Source organism: Hyaena hyaena, unplaced genomic scaffold (genome assembly GCF_003009895.1).
Source record: "Hyaena hyaena isolate Hyena2069 unplaced genomic scaffold, ASM300989v1 scaffold_47, whole genome shotgun sequence".
In the NCBI taxonomy this organism is placed as follows: Eukaryota; Metazoa; Chordata; class Mammalia; order Carnivora; family Hyaenidae; genus Hyaena; species Hyaena hyaena.
In genome coordinates this window covers 3,067,973-3,086,514 of record NW_024080679.1, presented here as the reverse complement: position 1 = coordinate 3,086,514, position 18,542 = coordinate 3,067,973, and the positions used below count along the sequence as shown (strand labels likewise).

The following is an 18,542-nucleotide window of genomic DNA, read 5'->3' as shown; positions in this document are numbered from 1 at the left end:
AGTAAGTGCTCGCTCCCTGGCACTTGAAGTTGGTGAAAGAACGCTGCAGTGAGCGGCCGCCACTCGGCAGCGGAGGCCTCCCGCCTCATGGCCTGTGCTGGGGCCCCTGGCCCGACATCTCGGGTTTCCGAGTTTCCAGAGTTTCCCAGGCATGAAACTGGGCTTTACCGAAATTGGGTCACATGTTTATTTGTGTGTAACGATCTGCCTGAAATTTTTGACGATATTTTAGGTTTTGATTTTTGACAAGCCAGCGGTGAATCCGGGGCCGACCTGATAAGCATAAGTGATCTCACCTTCGTCTGACAGGCCCATTTCTGCTCTTGGCGTTTTCCTCCGAATAGTAGGATTCGCACATCACTGGGAGTGCTCGGTCCCCTGTACTGATCCTTCTGATATTTGGCCAACAAGCTTTTGGAGAGTTATCCCCTGGGACTTTCTTGCACTTGAGGGGAAACAGGGAAAGGAAAGCAGTTTCTATGTTAACATTTTTACATTAACACTTACACTGCCCTGTTTCTGTGAAGTTTTATGTCATATTAGCCATACAGTATCCATTGGGAATCAGTTGTTACTTGAATATTAAACGTTGATCTAAGAGGACATATTTTAGGATCTGATAAATTACTTCAGGAAGAAGTGACGTATTGTTAGCTTTCTATGCACATTTTATGTGAATAATCTAAGACTATATTTGCAGACACCAGAATAAAGAAATATAAGGCTTAGAGAGAGGGGCGCCCGGGCGGCTCAGTTGGTTGGGTGCCCAGCTCTAGCTTTCAGCTCAGGTCATCATCTCATGGCTCGTGAGATCGAGCTCCACGTCAGGCTCCACACTGACAGCACAGAGCCTGCTTGGGATTCTCTCTCTCTCTCCCTCTCTTGCTGCCCCTCCCCTCCATAAATAAATTAAATAAAAAGATTTCTAGAGAAAGTTTTAGCATTTTTAAAAGGATATTGAGAATAAAAACTATTGTAAATAAGAAGGCAAGCTTTGATGAAATCAACTTGATTGGGGATTTTACTCATTTATTCAGTAAACACTTAGTGTAGTGTAGAATCCTGTATGAACCAGTCCCTTTGCTGTTCCAGGCGTTGCACTTGGTGCTGTGATTCACAGATGATTAAAACCAAAGTTCCTGCCTAGGAGAGGTCCGTAGTCTTAACAGGAAAGACAAACCTGTCAATGGTCACATCCTACACAATAATAAAAACAAGTACGTGTGGAGCAAGTCTCGGCTGATCTTCCATTTTCCCTCTTCAGTGTATTCCTGTATCTTGGTGAAAATACAAAATACATATGTCCTCACGTTTTCTCTCTTTTTATAGTAAGGTACTTTCATAGGAGGACATTAGTTGTTATTCCACAGAAAGTCCAAAGACTTTTCTCTGACTGTCTCTCTAGAGAAGTCTGCCTTTGGTGAGTAGCATGACTTTTGTCCAAGGTACTGTGAACGTCAGAACAGACCTTTCAGACCTAAATGCAGAAATAAGAGGAAACTTTAGATTTATTTTAGTCTTATTTTGCCCATCCCATCCCAGTTTGTGAGCGGACAGCCAGAGATAACCATAGGAGATGGCTATAGTAAGGAGTTTCTCTCTTTTTCTGAGAAACTGGGTTTGTTTTATGTATTTGTGTTGGTAGTCGAGAAGTAGTTGGGGCAGATGTCCCCCTGCCTCTAACTGGAATGATCCCCTTGACTAGGAGCCAAGCTCGGTGGTCGCTCACTTAGCACGGGGTCGAAGCCAAGGGTAATACCCCTAACTTCATGCTCTCCATGGGCTCTGACACCTAATATATTTTCTGAAGGAGCCCCGTAGGACTGAGGCTTACCCTCCTCTGCTTTGTTTCTAGTTGGGCTTTTTCACAGCACATGGATTGGCTAGCCACTCCTCACTCCCAGTTTCTCTGACCTGTACTTTATGTTAGAAAAATTGCTTACGGTTTTTGTGTGTGGATGGTGCCCGTCCCCGTTTCCCAGCGCTGATTGTTTACCTCCTTTATTCCTTCGGTCATCTCAGGGGGAATTGGAGGGGAGTGGGAGCACTGAATGGGTGCTGACGTTGTTTGAACCATTGGTCCATAATGGTTTTTTAGACCTTTATTTTCTCACTAAAGGACCAAAAACCCTGATACCAAGGAACCAGTATTGGCATCTGTATCCCTCGGAAATGATGAACCTAGATGTGCACTTGAAGATGTTTGTGTTTGTTCTGTGTTAAGTGAAAACATCTTGAGTAGACTAGAGGCTCCATCAGTTATGTAACTCTGTCATTCACAAAATGGCTGCCAAGGAAGTGATGTCCTGACCCAAAATTGGTGAAACAGAGCCCAGATGAGGAGGATGGTTAGAGAGAAGGAACATCTTACGTGTGGGTTTCAGTAGATGAATCCCAGATTCCTCCTTCAGCTTTGTGATGTTATCATTTTATTTCCTTCTTGATACAAAAGGTCCTTCACTCTCCGTACATATGAGACAGCTCTGGCTGAGACCCCTCCAGTGGCATCTTTTCCATTTGCCCCACGTATTTTTTGTTTCACATCACTTCACTTTTTCTTTTTAATTCCTTGTAGCACACTTACTGTTATGTTTCTGATATCAGAATTTTATTTTTTAAATTATTTTTATTGTCTTTAAGATGGGAGCCAAGATGGTTGAATATTATTCACTCATTTCCAAAATACCTTTAGTTTAGGGGCACCTAAGGGGCTTAGTCGGTTAAGCGTCTCACTTTGATTCAGGTCATGATCTCATGGTTCGTGAATTGGAGTCCTGTGTCAGGCTCCGTGCTGATAGTTCAGAGCCTGTAGCCTGCTTTGGATTCTGTCTCTCTCTCTGCCCCTCCCCTACGTGTGCTCTCGCTCTCTCTCACTTGCTCTCTCTCTCTCTCAAAAATAAATAAAACATTACAAAAATACCTTTAGTTCAGAACCATCTTTATAGTTCTGTGAAGGAACAGAACTGTGCTACTATGAACACTTAAATTTTAAATGTGAGCACACATTTATGTGGAAAGTGAGACTTCCAGTGGTTACCACTGCGCCAGAGTCACAGTTATTGACAAAAGTAGACTAGAGCCCAGGTCTGCTGACCCCAGCTTGGACTCAATGTCAGTTCTGTCATGGTAGGAAATTTCTGGGTTATTTGAGGAACTTGGTGATGAATTATTACCCCAGTTGCCTCTTGAACCCAAGGACTGCAATTTCCTGTCCTTGCCAAATTAATAAGTATGCCTACTAGATCTCATGAGAAACTTTTTGTGTTTCGTGAGTGACAGAAGTTTCTGAAAGGAAAATATTGGGGCGCCTGGGTGGCTCAGTCGGTTAAGCAACTGACCAGCTCAGGTCATGATCTCGCGGTCTGTGGGTTTGAGCCCTGCGTTGGGCTCTGTGTTGGCAGCTCAGAGCCTGGAGCCTGTTTCAGATTCTGTGTCTCCCTCCCTCTACCCCTCCCCAGCTCATGCTCTGTCTCTCTCTGTCTCAAAAATATATAGAAATGTTAAAAACTTTTTTAAAAAAAGAAAGCAAAATATCAAGAAGTGAAAAGAGGCAGCAGTGGTATGGATGGGAGTAAAGAGAAGGGAGAAGGGAAGAAAGATGGAAAGGGGTGTTGAGGTCTCAGAGAAGGTGTGTGTGCACCCGGGTGTCCAGGGTCAGTGACTGATGTGGGAGAAGAAGGGGTGTGATGAGGAGATGAGGTTCAGCCAGTGTAGGTGCAGATGTACCCTGACGTGTGAGAGGGACATCCATGGACATGCTGTGTTTGTGCTGGGGGGGAGACCGGTGCAGGGAGAGAAATGGGATTTATTCGGGGACAGCAGGAGGCGCTTTGCAAAGATAGCTTAGAAATTCTTAATATAACTTTGACGATGAGTTTTGGACAGAAGCTGATGGAAAGGGATTTTGGTTCATGGTCTCTGAAAACAGATAGACTGTAGTGTTTACAATACTTCCGTCCCTGGAGCAGCTGTTTGTAAATGACACTGACATTTAAAGGCATCTCGAGAGACAGTAACTTAAAGGGAAGCCCTGGTGAGCCTGTCAGGAATCACCCTAATTTACATTTGGGAATTCCAACAGGTTTTGAGTTTTATCAGTCAGTGTCCTGCATCTGTGATCTACCTAGGTGTGTGTTGAATGCGCGATCCTCATGGTCCATCATACCTAGTTCAGACTCTTCCCGGCTTACAGGAAATCAAGTAACCTCTTTGACTTCTTTGCAGATGTTATCTGAAAATAGACTTGTTTGCCAGGAAGCTGTGTATTCACTCTTTCAAACACAACTTTCGTTTGTTTGCCTTGGTACACCCTCCGCAGCGCTGGGCCGTCTTCTGTCCTCACCTTCGTTCAGCACCTTGTGAGTGGTGGGCGCCGCGCGAGGGTGGTTACAGGTTGACCATGGCTCCCTGCCGCATGGCGCTGCGTGGGAGGAAGGAAATTTGTGCGGTTCAGGCATGGGAGGTACTGCGACTTCTTGTCTTTACTACTCACCGAGGGCAGTTTCCAAATCACAGGGTGCCTTTCAATTCTCGGTCTTTGAAGCCTTAAGTAATAATTACATGTATTTATTTGCTTTGCTTATTGAAGACTAGACTACTGAAATTAATGGTACAGGACAGATGTATAAACTGAGTTGGAATGTACATTAAAAATCATTTAGTCTTATCTCCCACACAAAGGAAGGACACCTTTGTAGGACATCCTGATCCTATGGGCTCTTTGTCCATTAAAGTCATTCGTTTCTTTGTAAGGCACTGTAGGGAGAAAGTCCGTTAGTTTACATCACTCATCTCTTTGTGTAACAGGAGACAGAATTTGCCGTGGTAAATTCATAAGTGGTGCCATGGGGCGGGACACTGCACTCTGCCCGGCCTCTCACTGTGGTGGGAGATAGACACGGGAGGTATGGTATACATCACCAGAGGGGCGCCTGGCTGGCTCGGTCGGTGCAGCATGTGACTCTATCTCAGGGTCGTGAGTTCAAGCCCCACGTTGGGGGTTGAGATTACCTAAAAATAAAATCTTTAAAAAAAAAAAAAGTTGGGGGGATGCCTGGGTAGCTCAGTTAAGCGTCCAACCCTTGATTTCGGCTCAGGTCATGATCTCACAGTTTGTGGGATTGGATCTGCATTGGTCTCTGCACTGACAGCACAGAGCCTGCTTGGGATTCTCTCTCTGTCTCCCTCGCTCTCTGTCCCTCCCCTGCTTTGGCACGCACTCGCTGTCTCTCTCTCTCTCTCTCAAAATACATAAAATATTTTTAAAACTCACTGGAAAATAACTATGTGAGGTGATGGATGTATTAGTTAAGTCAGTTGTGATAATTGCTTCACAATGTGTATGTATATTCTCACATTTTACACTCTAATTTTATACATGTTTCATTCGTCAGATGTACCTTCACAAAGCAAAGGAAAAAAAAAAAAGAATCACTGGATTAACAAAAGCATGGGGATGTTAAGGCCCAAGAAAACCTAGGTTGCATTTTGGTTCTGCCATTTTACAATGGGAAAAAAAAATTAGGCTCAGAGGTTAAATACTATATTCAAGGTAATTTGGATGCCTTTTTGGAAATAACTTCATTTTCTTCATTGTAACATAGATCTAATCAGTATCTAACCCATATGGTTCTTTTGAGGGTTAGAGATCAAAAGGCCTGGCACGCATGAAGCAGTCAGTAAATCGCTGCCTAGTAGTTTTTATTATGATGATGGGGGTACACGTTCATGCAGCAGATACGTGTTGAACACTCACTGTTATCACAATATACCGGGCACTGTTCTAGATGCTGGGTAAACTGGTGACTAAGAACAACAGGATCCTTCCTGTCACGAAGCTTCGGTTCAGTAAGTGAGACATAAAACCCGGATTTCAGATGGTTAGTGCCATGAGGACCATGAGGTGGGGTGAGTATAATAGAGGAGGTGGGGGTGGGGGGCAGCTCGTTTAGAGACGTTCCGGCGAAGCTAGAGACCTAATGATGAGAAAGAAACCCAGCAGGGGACCGATAGGAAATAGCTGGTTTCTGCAAAGAAGGCCAGTGGGCTGGAGCCAGGAGAGGGGGAGGGGACAAGGTCAGAGGGGTCAGTTTAGGTAGGACCTTAAGGCCATGATGAGGAGTTTGGATTTTATTCTAAGTACAATATGAGGTCAGTTGAGGGTTTTAATCAGAGGAATGATATCCATTAATCTATGTTTTAAAAAGACCTTTTGGGAGCACCTGAGTGGCTTAGTTGGTTAAGTGTCTGACTCTTGGTTTCCGCTCAGGTCATGATCTCCCTGTTTGTGGGTTCAAACCTTGCCCCGGGCTCTGTGCTGATGGTGCAGAACCTGCTTGGGATTCTGTGTGTCTCTCTCTCTTTCTTTCCTCCTCCTCTGTTCATGCTTTCTCTCTCTCTCTCTCAAAATAAATAAAAATTAAAAATGAAAATAAAAGAAGACCTTTGGGCTGCTGGTTGGAAGCCAGGAAACCAGGGTGAGGCTGTAATACGGTTCCCTTAGCATCCGATGGGGGCTTGGATTAAGACCATGGCATTGCAGGTGAGGAGACATGGAAGCAGAACTTACAAGACTTGCAGAGAAATCACAGGTGAAGAATGAGGGAGGGAGGAGGGGTTCGGGAGGACTGCTCAGGTTTTCGCCCTGCGTAACCGGATGCATGAGGAAGGGCTGAGATGGAAGACAGCGGGGCCTCTCGCAGGAGCAGATCTTGTTCGACAGGGACTTGGGACACGTCGAGTTGGAGATGGCTGGAAGACGTCCACGTTTTAAAGCCCATTTAGCCACAACTCCCGTATTTTTCCGATTTGTCCCCTTCTTCTGTTACAACTTTTTTTCCTTTCTTATCACACATAAACTTTGAAAACCAGAATCTTTCTATCTTGGAGTTGTGACATAGGTCTTTCCTAGCCAAAGGCTGGCTTTGGGAACCTTAAATGCAGTGCTGTGAATCTGCTGGCCGAGGTGAGGGCACTCATCCCATTTTCTGCCTTCAGCATGTACTTTCTAACCAACACATAGTACAGAGTCCAGAAGTGTCACTTCTTCCATACGGTGTTGACATAAAGAATTATTGTATAGGAAAGTTCTACCTTGGTAAGGTTTTAAATTCTCTTTTGAAGGCTAACTGTCCATCAACTGCGAATGGATCAAGGAGATGTGGTTTATCTATACAATGGAATACTACATGGCAATGAGAAAGAATGAAATCTGGCCATGTGTAGCAACGTGGATGGAACTCGAGGGTGATATGCTGAGCGAAATAAGTCAGGCAGAGAAGGACAGATACCATATGTTTTCACTCATATGTGAAACAGGAGAAACTTAACAGAGGGCCATAGGGGAGCAGGGGGAGGAAAAATAGTTAAGGAGAGAGAGGAAGGCAAACCATAAGAGACTCTTAAAAACTGAGAACACACTGAGGGTTTATGGGGGGTGAGGGAGAGGGGGAAATGGGTGATGGGCATTGAGGAGGGCACTTTTTGGGATGAGCACTGAGTGTTGTATGGAAACCAACTTGACAATAAACTAGAAAGTAAATAAACATTCTCTTTTGAGAATAAACTAGAAAATAAATAAACAAACTATTCTCTTTTGAGAGGCTGTGCTCTCTTTACTAACGATTTTCAAGGATTTCTCCAGACCCTCAAATGTAGTAAGTGTGCAATAAGTATTTATTTTGGATTTTGGTTTTATTTGGTATCTTTCTGGAATGGTTTTCACATACCTGTTTTACCTTATTTACTATTTTTGTCCTGGAAAGTTTAGCGTCTCAGGTGTATTAAGACTGCTGATGTTTGGACTCACTCTTCTTCAATTGTAATCTTGTTTTGTGCCTTTGGGTTGGTGGGTCATAGAGGAAAAACATACAGTTATGAGATCATATTCAGGCTAGATGAGGAAAGAAAATAAAACTAGGTTCAGGGAATTACATTTTATAAGTTTTTTGTTAAATTTAAATCCAAGTTAGTTAACACATTTACAGGTTTTAATGATCATTCCTTCTTCCTTCCTAAAAGCCAGCTAACTCTCGTTTCTGTATTATTAATTTGGCAAATATAAAATTTCCTAACTTTGGTTTCTTTTGTATCAGTTATCTGTTGCTGTATAACAAATTACCCCCAAACCCCAAGCTTAATACAACAACCATGTATTACTTCACACAGTTTCATTTTTTTTCCTTTTTTTTTTTAATGTTTTATTTATTTCTGAGAGACAGAGAGACAGTGTAGGCAGGGGAGGGTCAGAGAGAGAGAGAGAGATACAGTATCCAAAGCAGGCTCCAGGCTCTGAGCTAGCTGTCAGCACAGAGCCTGATGTGGAGCTCGAACCCACGAACCGTGAGATCATGACCTGAGCCAAAGTCGGACGCTCAACCAACTGAGCCACCCAGGCGCCCCACTTCACACAGTTTCTGAGAATAGGAACCTGGAAGTGGCTTGGCGAGGTGGTCTTGGCTCCAGCCTTGGCCTCTGCTGAGGTGGGGGGTCCAGCTGTTAGGCAGGGCCGCAGCCATCTGTTTGCCTGGGGTTGGACGGTTCTCAGATAGGTCACTCATAGGGCCGTTGACAGGAGTCCCAGCTTGCTCTCCTTACCACGTGGGCCTCCCACCGGGCTGCCTGGTGTCCCCGTGACATGGCAGCTGGCTTTCCCAGAGAGACGAACTGAGAGGGAGGCGGGAGGCGGGGGGTATTCCATTATTGACTTCGGATTTTCTTTAAATTTCCAAGTTCTGATGCTGATAGTCCTTTCTCAGATAAGAAATGTTTGTATCCCATTTTTCAGATTTATGTCCTGCTGTTCTGTTTCCGTGCCTTCCTGCGTACAGAACAGTTTCGTTTTAATGCTAAGTCGTAGCATTGACATTCAGATGCCTTTTGGAGACACTCTCAGCGGCCAACACTTGTCTTACTGTCACAGTGCCCGTACCTCAACTGAAATGCCAGCCAGATGAGCATTTGTGACCAAGTATTTGATGAGCCAGCACTGAGAACTGCATCATGACTGGGGTCTAGCATAGATCTGTTAGAAGGTGCATCCTGATTTCAGAGGTGCTAGAACACAGAAAAAATTTCTAAGAGTTGAAGAAACGTGGCAAACTGTTTTCTCCTCTGATCACGGGAAGTACAGTAGATCAAAGTTTTCTGCGGATGAGTTTCTTTCCTCTTGGTTTTACGAAGCCTGGACCTCACAGATGCGTGATCTGGCGGGGAAGGGCCTATGAATGGGCAGTTTACAGCTAGGATGAATATGGAGGTTATTTCCAAAATGCTTTTTTCTTTAATTTGGTTTCAGAAACATAAAAAGGAAAAACCTCTCTTCTGTAACTTAATTTTTTTTCTTTCTTCTTCTTTTTTTTTTTTTTAAGGAATAAGGATCACTGTAAACCCGGAATCAAAGGCAGTCTTGGCTGGACAGTTTGTGAAGCTATGTTGCCGGGCAACAGGACACCCCTTTGTACAATATCAATGGTTCAAAATGAATAAAGAGGTAACTTTTTTAATGTACTTTACTTTATCAGTCATAGGAAGAGAGAATGATAGCAAATTAATTAGCATCATTATCTTGAGTGTATGTTTTAGAATTTTGATCTGATACACATGGTTGTGTTATTACTGAAGTAGTTAATAATCATCATTTCGTTGAGACCGTTCCAAAAATTGTCATATAAAAAAAAAGGTAACAATACTAAAATCAATTCCCTGGTCTCTAAAAATTATGGAAATTAGGAATTACTTGGAGCAACAATGTTAACAAATAGTAAATATCACCAGTACATTCTATCGTATCCATACAGAATTCTTTACAACAAATTATGTTCCAAGCAAAGTCTCTCTTTTTTTTTTTAAAATAATTTTATTTTCCTTGGAGGGTATGGGCAGATGTCTATTTTTGGAACTTCTGGAATTGCTTCTGGTTGCCGGTAGCCTTGGCGCCTTTGAGCACATAGAAGCGCAGTGCTGCTCAAGGGCCAGCCCTCGCCCACTGTGACAGGGTTGCCGATCTGGACCCCTGAAGCCGGGGACAGGTGCGTGGGCACGTTCTCGTGGTGTTCCTCAAAGCGCTGTGCTCCCCATGCAGCGGCAGTAGTCGTGGTGGGTGACGGTGGTCTTCTGCGTCTTCATCTTGGTCACCACACCTGACCGCATCCATCCTCGGGTGGGGACATTAGTAGTGAAGGGGCATTTCTTGTCAATATAGGGGCCCTCAGCAGCCTCCTTGGGCATCTTGAAACCCAGACCAATGTTTTTATAGTTTCAGGGGAGCATCTCTCTGCCAGTTTCTCCAGTCAAGGCCCCCTTCTTCTTTTAAAAGATGGTTGGCTACTTTGGGCAGGCATGCTCCGTCTGAGCGTCCGCCATCTTCCCAACTGCCTGCAGAAAGGCAACCAAGATCTTTAATTAAAATATTTTGAAGGTGACACGAAAGGCTAATGGAATGTTATTTCAAACATTCCTCAGAACTATTATATCAAAAGATCTAGGCCATTGTGGTAGATCCTAAAGTAAAATTCAGCCCGGTGGAGGGGAGCATTTGTTCCTCTTGTGGAAATACTGTATCCCTGCACCGCCCAACAAATAACTTAAGATCACATTCTGGAATTCTTTTTTTCTTAAAAGTTCTTTGAGCTCTCTGCCCCTGGGTTGTTTCTGACCGGTCTGGCTGGCTCATGTTATGGGCTTCTCTCTTCTCTCTCCCCACCTCCCCTCCCTCCCTTTCCTCCTAGTTTGTACCTTGAAACTTCATATTCTTTTCAGCCTGTTAGTCGAATAACTAAGCTTTCTTCCAAATTCTGTTTGGAAGTCTACTGAATGGGCACATTCTGTGTCTTAGAAGAAATGTGTGGCTTTATACAGTTTTTTATTTCCATCCCTTACGCACAGGTAAGGTCGAGCAGCTGAAATGTAGTGAAAGATTGTAGGCTCTGGTGCTTGACAGGTCTCTGTTGGAACCCTGACTATCATTATTGGTGACATGAATTCCAGTCATCCGGGCTTATGAGGATTTAATGGATAGGATGTTTCATATATGTAGGCTTTCAGGAGATGGTAACTAAAGTTATTTTTAACAGGGCACCTGGATGGCTCAGTCAGTTGAGCATCTAGCTTCAGCCCTGGTCATGATCTCACCCCACGTCGGGCTCTGTGCTGACAGCTCAGAGCCTGGAGCCTGCTTCGGATTCTGTGTCTTCTCTCTCTCTCTGCTGCTCCTCTGCTTGCTCTCTCTCTCTCTCTCAAAAATATTTTTTTAAAATATTTTTTAAAAACTTTTAGTTTTTTAAATATTTTTTTAAAACTTTTAGTAAAAAAATAAAAAAGTTATTTTTAACATTTCTCAATTGCAAAGTTGCTTTTGTTTTAATAAACGCCTTCTGAAAGAGAAATTAACAGATAATACTTACTACATTAAGAATATCATTTGTAGGGGTGCCTGGGTGGCTAAGTCAGTTAAGTGTCTGACTTTGGCTCAGGTCACGATTTCATGATTCATGAGTTCGAACCCCTCATTGGGCTGTGTGCTGTTGGTGCAAAGCCTGCTTGGGATCCTCTGTCCCTCCCTCTCTGTCCCTTCCCTGTTCTCTCTCTCTCAAGTAAATAAACATTAAAAAAAAAAAAAAAAGTATCACTTGTAAAATATGCCCTGGTTTGAGAAAGGTAAAACTGTAGGAGGTGAGGGGTGCTTCTTAGGTTTGAAGAGTTGTAATAGCTTTTAAAGCCCTCACAAGTCGAGTTTTGTCGAACCATTCTTATGTTCATGGGGCTGTTTTAAGAGCTATTCTTTTTTTTATTTTTTTAAGCTTATTTATTTATTCTGAGAGAGAAAGAGAGTGTGCTCACACAAGCAGGGAGAGAGGGAGAGAGAGAATCCCCAGCAGGCTCCACGCTGTCAGCGCGGAGACCGACGCAGGGCCCGAACCCACAAGCAGTGAGATCGTGACCTGAGCCAAAATCAGGAGGTACTTAACCGACTGAGCCACCCAGGCGCCCCTCAAGAGCTATTCACTTAACAAATCCTTGAAGAGCGCCCGCTTTGTGCCAGGCCGCGATCTAAGGCCGGGATACGGAGCGCTGACACGCGGCGTCCTGCCCCCCAGTGGGGAGAGGCAGTAAACACATGAGGGGATTCTTTGAGCTCCGAACGGTGAGGAAAAGAAACAGGGCGATACAAAGAGAGCGGCCACGGAGAGTCTTCAGCGACAGAAGTCACGTGACAGGATCCATGTTTTTCAAACACAAGGCTGCTGCTTGAAGAGACGCAAGGGAAGAGCGGGAGGGCCAGTCAGCCGGCACCCGTGCTGGACAGGGCGGGGGGCGGGGGGGGCCCGAGTAGGGCAGTGGAGCGCGAGCAAAGGGCCCAGGCCAGCTTATTCTAGAGGCAGGGTCAGCCAGACCCCATAGAGCAGGGCTGGAGCGTGAGGGAAAAGGCAGGGTCGAGGATGGCCCCAGGATGCTTTCCTGACGCATCTGGGGACATGTTCTTTCCTGAGGTTGTGCCGGTTGGGAGGGAAATCGATTCAGGGAGGAAAAGCAAGGATTTGGTGTTAGATGTGTTAACTTTGAAACGCCTGCCAGACATCTGCGTGAGGTGGCGGAAGAGGAGCCGGTATAGAGACTGAGAGGAATCTGGAAGAGGGATTGGAGGACGCCCAGCAGAGGGTGATATGAAGCCTAAAAGGGAAAGTATTTTGGGACAGAAGGGGCAGTTAGCATTTTCAGTGCTGCTGAGAGGAGGGAACACGGGTCGAGGGAGGTTTGTTGGGGTTTTTTATTTAAGGAAGAGAATACTAGAGTATGTTTTGGGGAGTGATATAATAAAAGAAATAGATGCTAAAGCAGGGAGACCATTGCAAGGAGCAAGCTCAGAGGATGGGATTGGCAGAAGAGAAAACAGTTTTCCTCTACCCTCTTAGGTTCAATCTCTGGGTGCCTGTGAATTAACTGATGAAATATAGGTTAACAAGAGAAAAAGTTCTTTCCTATGGAGACTTAGAAAGGAAGTAGCTCCATGAGTATATTAGAGGCTTATATACTTACTTAATAGGGAAAAGGAGGAGGGAGAAACAAGTGGCTTCTTCTACAGGAAGAACAAGTGGCTTTCTTTACGAAATACAGAGAGGTTTCTAGAAGAATAAATAGATAAGAAAATTTGTGATAATATTTATTCGTGTAGGTACAAGTGGTCTTCTCGTCTTCAGTATGGCCATAAAACTCCTGGAGAGGGGATTTATGGTAGGTTTATTCTTGGTCTCCTTCCTGGATAAAGTCACCCTGAAGAAGGAATTTACGGTAGCCTCGTTTCCCAGAAGCGTTTGCTTGTAGTCAGATAGGGCAGTCTGAGAAAGCTGCCTTCTGCATCTGTCGATCCCAGATGTTCTTCAGCTTGAACTAGTCCGCATACCAACCGTGAGGTTCTCAGTGGATTCCCACAGACCGAAGCCCAAGTAGCCTTTGCTTTGGGAGATGCATTTTCTATTGTAAGAGGAGAGAAGACAGCAGCTATAAAGAGAAACATGGAAAGTTTGTGTGATTTGGGGGCAGGAGGAGAGGTTCTATCTGAAGTCAGTGGCTGAAAGAAGCAGGATTATGGACGGTTTGAGGAGACAGAAAGTCTGCGTTAACAGCCTGGTAGGAAAGCCGACCTAGCACATTAACATGGTGCTAAGTGCAGCCTGCCGTCCTACAGCAAAGTGCTCTTGCTCTGGTGTGGGCTCTGAGGGGAGGAGAGTTGAATTCAGTTGGTTGGGGTTTGGAGAGAGAGGGAGAGAGATGAACTTATTAAATTACATTTGCAAGGAACCTCTGATGTAGTAGAACGACTTAGCCCCTTGGCAATGTGCTGGAGGTGGGTGGCACTTACAAAAGTAAAGAGTACAGGGAAAGAAACCTTAATGCGGTGACCAGAGCCCTGGGGTAGAGCTTGGGAGACCCTTGGCTGGCCATTCCTTCCCATCACCGACGTGCTTTCCATCGCCCTTCTCCGCCCCCTCCCTGAAAGAAGTGTAGTGGTTAAGGAGTCCGTCCTCTTACGGAGTTTTGCAGATGAGGAAATGGGAACCCAAGGTGAAATAACTTGCTTACATACTCACAGCTAATTTGGCCCTAACTGAAATTAATAGCCAGGCCTAACTTTCTGTGTTACTTATACATTTGCCACTGTAGATTCTTTAAATACTGATGATTCGAACACTTTTAAATGACAGAACAGATCATTTTCTGTTAGTTTTTAGAAGAAATATGGGAGAGAGCTTGACTCTCTGGTCAATGCATTTGTAAAAGAGTGTGGATTTTTAAGAGTTTAGTCTTAAATTACTCAAAATGTTTTTTTTTTTAAGTAAAAAATATTTTAGGACTTAAAAAAAAATAGGCTTTTCAAAGCTCCAAAGAAATCAGTGCATTTTTCGCACAGCACATTTTATAAGGTGTGTTTTGATGAGTCCTTCATTTACATTCTCTTACTGATTCTTTCAACAGATTCCAAACGGAAATGCATCAGAGCTTATTTTTAACACCGTGCACGTCAAAGATGCCGGCTTTTATGTCTGTCGAGTGAATAACAATTTCACCTTTGAATTCAGCCAGTGGTCACAGCTGGATGTTTGTGATGTCGCAGAAGTAACAGGAAACTTTCAGGGTAAGTGATAGATTCAGTTGACTACTGGAATGGGAATTGCCTTACTTTATTTCAAATGTTTACTTTAATTTCATGGTCTCAAAAATAGTACTGGAAAGGAAGCTCACATATGTGCTTATCACCAATATAAGATCACCAGTTGTTAAGATTTTATCTCGTGTGCTTTGATTTCCTCTCTGTGAAGATTCACAAACACACACACGCGTGCAGATGCCTTAGGATGGCCTGGAAACCTGACTGGCCCTGGTGCTGACCTCTGGGAACTTCCCTTCTCTTTCTTTCTCCACTGTATATGTTTCTCCCAAACCCTTGTCTGAACATATTGTGTTGTGGAATAAAACCTCGAGAGCTGATATTGACGTGAAAGGGCACATATCACTCACTGCAGTAAAGTATTTCATCAGACTGTTTTTCTAGTCTCTGTCATCTATCTTTTTAGTCCAGGAGCTAGTATTGATTTAAAAAAATCAGTCTCTCCTAAAGAGTAGCCGTCAGATGTTGTTTTCTCTATTCACACTCACAGTCCAGAACCATATTCTTTGTCATTTTGCTGGACAAGAAGAAAAGGTGGGAAACAGACTTTCTGTCACCAGTCTGTCTTCCACTCTTCTCTCTCACTTTAGCTTCTCCTATACCTGAATAAATGGTCTCTAAAAATAGTCATGATTAATTAAGGGAACTATTTTTATCTTTCTAGAATACTTCTGTGCATGTAATGAACTTTAATATGTTTATAAGTGAAATCCCAAGGATGCAGGGGACATCTGAGTCAGGGTGAAGCGTGTATGTGTTTATTCTTGCTTAAGCATGAAACAAAGGCAGTGTGACAGAAGGTCAGATGCTGGCCATGCCGTTCCGCTGCGTGGCTGGTGGTGCCATTTTGTATGTCGTGTAGAGCAAAAAGCATTGAACAAAATGAAAGGTGATGTGTGTATATGAGAAAACTAATTGTACGATATCATCTCAGTACATTCTGTTGTACATTTTAGTCCTGTCTGCTTTCTCTTTGTTGATAAGAGGATGTGAACTGTACAGTCTCCAGCTAGTTCCCCATATTAGAGAAGAACTAAAAAGAGAGAATAGAAGAAAAAAGAGGGGTGGCTGGGTGGCTCAGTCGGTTAAGCATCTGACTTCGGCTCAGGTCATGATTTCACGGTTCATGGGTTCGAGCCCCGCGTTGGGCTCTGTGCTGACATCCAGCTCAGAGCCTGGAGCCTGCTTCCGATTCTGTGTCTCCCTCTCTCTCTGACCTTCCCCTGCTCATGCTCTCTCTCTCTCTCTCTCCAAAATAAATAAAACGTTAAAAAAAAAAAATAGAAGAAAAAAGAGAAAGAACATTTGTGAATTATAGGCCCCAAAAAATAAAATAGCCTAGCTGGCCTTATCTGTGAAGCCTAATTGCTTTTAGCATATGGAGGTATTTTTTCACATTTTCTTTGTATAAAATTTGTATTAAACTTACATATCTTTTTCAAGGGTAGTGTTTATTGGTGACTGAGCCACTGGACTCCCACGGTGTGCTCTTTTGGGTTCCGCCCCCTCCAATTTTTTCAGAATCTTCACCTTTCTTTAATTAAACTGTTTTAGAAAAATGAAAAAAATAAAGTTAAGTATATGCAATCCTATTCATTCACCAAGACTGATTACCTGCACTGTGTGAGGCACCAAGTTTCATGACAGAGACTTAGTATTATGCCCAGACTGGTGTAAGGCCCCTTCCCCGAGGGCCTTCCAGCAACCCAAGTGTTCAGTAAATAATGCTCTCTAGTGTCTACCTCAGGAATAAATTCTAGTGATATCCCCTCCATATTAATTCCATGCTAATAACAATACTCCTCCTTTTAAAAAGCTAAACAGTAGAATGTAGCACTTTCTGTGTTGAATATGAATATCACTCCAGGTGTTACTAAGTCATTTGCCCCCACCAAAAAGATTCTGTGGCCAAGCACATGTAAACCCACTTGAATGATTTTCCCTTCTTAAAAACACAAAGCATACTAACCGATTAAAGCTCTGAGAAGTCCTGCAATTAAAAAAAAAAAAATCTGTGCAACTTTGTTTAACCCAGAATTTTCTGAACTTACTTCTCTTGAGCATCCCCTTTTTTCTGACTTTCTTTTAAGTTTTTATTTATTTTTGAGAGAAAGAGCAGGGGAAGGGCAGAGAGGTTCAGAGAGAGGATCCCAAGCAGGCTCTGCAGTGTCCGGATAGAGCCCAATGCAAGACTCGAACTCACACACCGTGAGATCATGACCTGAGCCGAAACCAAGAGTTGGGTGCTTAACCTGCTGAGCCACCCCGGCGCCCCTCCACTGCTTCCTTTTATCCACAGAACATCCCTTGGTATTTCCAGAAGCGCCACAGTTTTATGAAACATAGTTTGGGGAGATGCTATTAAGGGTTACAAAAAAATTAACTTGAAAACACGTCTTTAGTTAACAGGAAGAAAGATTATTTTTAATCTAGAGGTTTTATTTATGTTCAGTGATATTTTTCTCTTAATTTCAGGGAGTTTGGATGGCGTCTCTGAGTCCAAGTTGCAAATCTGTGTTGAACCGAGGCCCCAGAAGCTGACGCCAGGCAGCACGCTGGCCCTGCAGTGCGTTGCTGTGGGGAGCCCTCTTCCTCACTACCAGTGGTTCAAAAATGAATCGCCGTTAATACACGAGACAAAAAAGCTATACATGGTAGGCAATGGTTATTTGCGTTTTTTCTGTGTTGATACATAAAATAATATAATTGAACATTAAGACAAACATTAAAATTCATATCCTTTGGGGAGTTTTAATGTTTTCCTTATTTTCATTTCAAATCCCTTATGCAGTCTTAACTGATCCTTATATTTCTAAATGTGGAAATCTAAAAAGTGGAACGTAACACTAGCCCACATCTAGGGTCTCGTACTGAAATGTCAAACAGTATCGCGTCAAACTCACAGTATAGGAATCGCTGTATTGTTTGCCTGCTAATGCTTAGTTTAGTAAATGGAAATAATGTAAGAATATCTAAAGTCCTTTTGGGGCTCCTGGGTGGCTCAGTCGGTTAAGCGTCCAGCTTCCGCTCAGGTCATGATCTCATGGTTTGTGGGTTTGAGCCCCGCGTCGGGCTCTGTGCTGACAGCTCGCAGCCTGGAGCCTGTTTCAGATTCTGTGTCTCCCTCTGTCTCTGACCCTCCCCTGCTCACACTGTCTCTATCTCTCTCTCAAAAATAAATAAAACACGGCCCCAGGAGGAGCAGCGGCGGCAGTGGCCTGCGCAGGTTCCAAAGGTGCCAGGAAGTCTTCTGGACCTTTGCCCTCCGCCTGCTGTCCCTCCACTTCTGCCTAGGAGACCGGTGCAGTGAGGATGCGATGCTGCCTTCCGCTGCATAGGGGCACCCAAGCTCGGTGGAAGATGTATTTTAAGGGAGATACAGCTTGCAAGGGCCTGCCCCTGGGTCCTGGAGGCCTGGCTAAGAGAGCAGGGCCTGGGAGTGCCGCTTAAAGAGCCCCCCATGAAGGAGGAGGTGGCCTTGAGTCACCCTGGCCCTGCCCCCCCAGCTCTGGCCAGCCAGGCAGCACTCAATAAATGCTTATGAATGGAAAATAAATAAATAAATAAATAAAACATTAAAACATTTAAAAAGAAAAATAACTTTTGCTCCAAGCCAGTTTAAATTAAAATTGAAAAGGAAATGTGTGTGTGGTCTGATGTTGACAACAGGTGCCTTATGTGGATCTGGAACACCAGGGAACCTACTGGTGTCACGTGTACAATGATCGAGACAGTCAAGATAGCAAGAAGGTGGAAGTCATCATAGGTGAGCAGTCTTACTCAGCGTCCTGACAAACGGAGCACCATATAAATTACTTAAAATGAAACATTTAAGCAACGGAAATTCTGCCTTTTACCCCATTCTGTTCAATGGCGT

At 43.8% G+C, this 18,542-nt stretch overlaps 1 protein-coding gene and 1 pseudogene across 2 annotated transcripts in view; one reads left to right on the top strand and one right to left on the bottom strand.

Annotated features, from left to right (window-relative positions):
• MALT1 (MALT1 paracaspase) overlaps window positions 1–18,542 on the top strand; it is a 60,102-nt gene that overhangs the window by 10,783 nt on the left and 30,777 nt on the right. For both annotated transcript variants that reach the window (XM_039230491.1, XM_039230490.1), the window contains exons 3-6: window positions 9,369–9,490; window positions 14,473–14,632; window positions 17,141–17,319; window positions 18,335–18,431. In XM_039230491.1, the coding sequence (XP_039086422.1) occupies window positions 9,369–9,490; window positions 14,473–14,632; window positions 17,141–17,319; window positions 18,335–18,431 (558 nt within the window). The remainder of the gene's footprint in view (window positions 1–9,368; window positions 9,491–14,472; window positions 14,633–17,140; window positions 17,320–18,334; window positions 18,432–18,542) is intronic.
• On the bottom strand, window positions 9,887–10,362 carry LOC120230769 (annotated as a pseudogene).